The sequence below is a fragment of the Chaetura pelagica genome, unplaced genomic scaffold, assembly GCF_000747805.2.
Source record: "Chaetura pelagica isolate M959 unplaced genomic scaffold, ChaPel_1.0 scaffold686, whole genome shotgun sequence".
Taxonomy (NCBI): Eukaryota; Metazoa; Chordata; class Aves; order Apodiformes; family Apodidae; genus Chaetura; species Chaetura pelagica.
The window spans coordinates 84,658-87,824 of NW_009953594.1; the positions used below are offsets into that span (position 1 = coordinate 84,658).

General features: G+C 60.9%; 1 protein-coding gene across 1 annotated transcript in view; it reads right to left on the minus strand.

Moving 5' to 3' along the window:
- ATP8B2 (ATPase, aminophospholipid transporter, class I, type 8B, member 2) overlaps window positions 1-3,167 on the minus strand; it is a 12,705-nt gene that overhangs the window by 3,870 nt on the left and 5,668 nt on the right. Inside the window, exons 15-25 of the mRNA XM_009999784.1 lie at window positions 3,140-3,165; window positions 2,941-3,052; window positions 2,703-2,808; window positions 2,454-2,598; window positions 2,184-2,367; window positions 1,825-2,048; window positions 1,019-1,102; window positions 620-865; window positions 351-489; window positions 140-270; window positions 11-46 (exon numbers count right to left, since the gene is read on the minus strand). Of these exons, the coding sequence (XP_009998086.1) occupies window positions 11-46; window positions 140-270; window positions 351-489; window positions 620-865; window positions 1,019-1,102; window positions 1,825-2,048; window positions 2,184-2,367; window positions 2,454-2,598; window positions 2,703-2,808; window positions 2,941-3,052; window positions 3,140-3,165 (1,433 nt within the window). The remainder of the gene's footprint in view (window positions 1-10; window positions 47-139; window positions 271-350; window positions 490-619; window positions 866-1,018; window positions 1,103-1,824; window positions 2,049-2,183; window positions 2,368-2,453; window positions 2,599-2,702; window positions 2,809-2,940; window positions 3,053-3,139; window positions 3,166-3,167) is intronic.

Genomic DNA, 3,167 nt, shown 5'->3' on the forward strand with positions numbered 1-3,167 from the left:
GGTCCTGCGCCTTCTGCTTCTTCCGAACCCGCTGAGTGTAGCGCACCTGGGGACAGGGGACAGGGTCAGGGACCTGCAGAGCCCCAGGGGACAGGACCCCCCCGTTAATTCCCCCCTCGCCATGGTCACACACTCTCACCGTGTCTGAGAGTTCCGGTTTCAGGTCCAGCTTGAGGAAGCGAAAGGCCACGACGGGCATGATGCAGACCACGGTGGTGAGAGCAATGGTCAGCCAGACTGTGGGCTGGGCCAGCGTGTTCTGTGCATTACCTGGGGGGGGGAAACATGACTCTGGCTGGGGCAGCACCCTGGTGGAGTGGGGGGCATCACTCAGCCCACCCAGGACTCACCCACAAAGCGGAACTGGTTGGGGAACATCTGGAAGAGGCCATCGCTGTGCATGGCGAAGAGGATGGCGAAGTAGGTGGCCAGGCTGCCCCAGATGAAGAAGTGGTTGATGGCTGTCCAGAAGCCCGTGTCCAGCCCGATCTGGTGGAAAGGGGAAGTCCTCAGGGGCTCACAGGACAGTCATGGTGCTCTGAGCACGGCAGGAGGGCTGGATGGGACCTAAACCTTCCCAAAGCTTTGCACTAGAGGGGCCGAGCAGCCGCGTCCCTACCTGCACGCTGACAACGATCACGAGGGAGGTGGCCACGGTGACAGCAAAGGACTGGTAGTCAGCCAGCTGGGCACCATCGGCACGGGTGGCATCAGCAAAGACGCCGTAAGGGATGAAGAACATGAGGACAGAGGTGTAGATGCCCTGGGCGATGCAGATGAAGAACTCCCGCTTGTTGAAGAGCAGGTTGAGCTGCCCAGGCTCATAGAGCTTGGGGTACTCCATGCTCCGCTGCTCCGGCACATCCTGGGGGCACAGGGCACTCTGGGCACCTCTCTCCAGCCCCAGGCAGGAGCAGCCTTGTCACTGGGGCTGGGTCAGCCTCCACCACCACCTGGGGAGGGACAAGGACACCCCCTCCTCCCAGCCAGGGAACCCCCTCAGCTCTCACCACCTTACCTGGTCAAAGACACCCATGGCGAGCACGGGCAGTGAGGTGTAGACGATGTTGTACAGCGTGATGAAGTACTGGTCATACACTGTCTGCGGGGGATGGAACACTCAGGGGGGGCAAGAATTGCCTGCCCTGTGCCCCAGCCACACCCACGTCCATGTGCCCACAGCTGTGGGGACAGGAGAGCCACCACCAGACCCTCCTGGGTGCCCACATCCCTGGCTTGCACAGACTCCTCACAGCCACCACACCCCAGTGGCACCCCAGGCTGTGCCTGCTCGTAGAGTTGTCAGAGTTAGAAGAGACCTCTGCAGATCATCTACTCCAACCCCCTGCCAGAGCAGGGTAACCTCCAGTAGATCCCACAGGAACATGTCCAGATGGGTTGGGAATGTCTCCAGAGAAGGAGACTCCACAGCTTCCCTGGGCAGCCTGCCCCAGGGCTCTGTCACCTTCACAGGAAGTTTTTCCTTCTGTTTAACTTGACCCTCCTGTGCTCCAGTTTGTGCTCATTGTCCCTGGTCCTGTCACTGGGTACTGCTGGCCCAGAGTCTGGCCCCATCCTCCTGACACCCCCCTGGAGATATTTATGAGCATTTACAAGATGCCTCCTCAGTCTCCTCCAGGCTGAACATCCCCAGCTCTCCCAGCCTTTCCTCATAGGGCAGATGCTCTGTTCCTCTGGAGCCTCACTTCCTGCTGGTGCAGGATGAGGCCCTGCAAGGAGCCCAGGGACCAGGATGTGCTCCTGAGCAGGGGGGTCCTGCAGGCAAACTGTCCCTACCCCCTGTGCACGGGGCCAGCAACACACCTGTGCTGAGAAGCCGCAGAAGAAGCCAAACCAGAAGTGGACCATGGTGAAGGCAAAATTCTTGTAGAAGAAGTAGCAGAGGAACTTGCACATGCGCAGGTAGGACCAGCGCCCGTGCACCAGGAGCAGGCGTTGCAGGAACTTAAACTGGGCGAAGGAGTAGTCAGAGGCCAGCACGGCCTGGATGCCCTCCTGCCCGCTGATGCCCACCCCGATGTGGGCAGCTGTGGAGGGAAAAGACACGTGGAGTGAGAAAGGCTCTGCCAGGAGCAGAGGGGCACAGAGGAGTGACAGCAGAGGCTGCCACAGGCCCCAGGATGGTGCAAGGACCTGTCCCTCCTGCAGCTCCAAGGACTTACTCTTGATCATGCTGACATCATTGGCCCCATCCCCGATGGCCAGGGTCACAGCTTTCTTGTACTTCTTCACCAGCTCCACCACCTGGGCCTTCTGCAAGGGTGTGACACGGCAGCAGATGACAGCCTTGCAGGCACATGCCGTCTCCAGGAACTCCACCTCCATGTCAGCCTCCAGAGCATGGGCCTGCAAGGAGAGTGGGAAGACAGTGGAGGGGACAGCCCCCAGCCAGGCATGGTGTCCTCTCCAGCCTGGTGCTCCCAGGTCCCTACCAGGCTGTGCCCGTTGATGACCAGAGCATATTCGCCAGCGATGGCTTCCAGCACGGAGGTGAGCTTGGAGGAGGAAAGTTTCTCCTGGTAGGAGAAGCCGTTGCCCATGGAGCGTGACCCATCCATCATCTTCTCCCGGGCTTTCCTGAGGAGAAAGAGTGGGGTTGGGGGGCCCCCAATTCAGTATCCCCCAGGTCCTGCCTCACATGCACCGTGCCCCACACGTGTCCTCAGCCCCCCGACCCTCACCTGAGCTCCTCCCGCACCTCCAGCACCGTGTGGCCTGTGACCACAAACACCTCCGTCATGTCGTCCGTCAGCATCTTGCAGGAGTAGCCGATGTTCACGGCCGTTTCTGGGGATAGGAAAGCAGGGGCTGAGCCCAGGTCAGCTCAGGGAGGAGCATCTGTCCCACCACCTCCCAGATCCAGCCCATGAACATCCTCGTCCCCAGCCAGCCCAAACCCCCACCCCAGCGATGCCTCACCCTGCTTGTCCCCCGTCAGCACCCAGATCTTGATGTTGGCCAGCGTCAGGATGGCAATGGTTTCAGGGACCCCCTGCTGCAGTTTGTCCTCTATGGCAGTGCCCCCCAGCAGCTAGGGGACCCAAGGAGGGGGGAGGTCAGCAGGGGCTGCCCCCGCAGCCACCTCCAGCTCCCCCCAGTGCCCCCAAATCCCATGTACCATCATGTCCTGCTCCACCTCGTCGTAG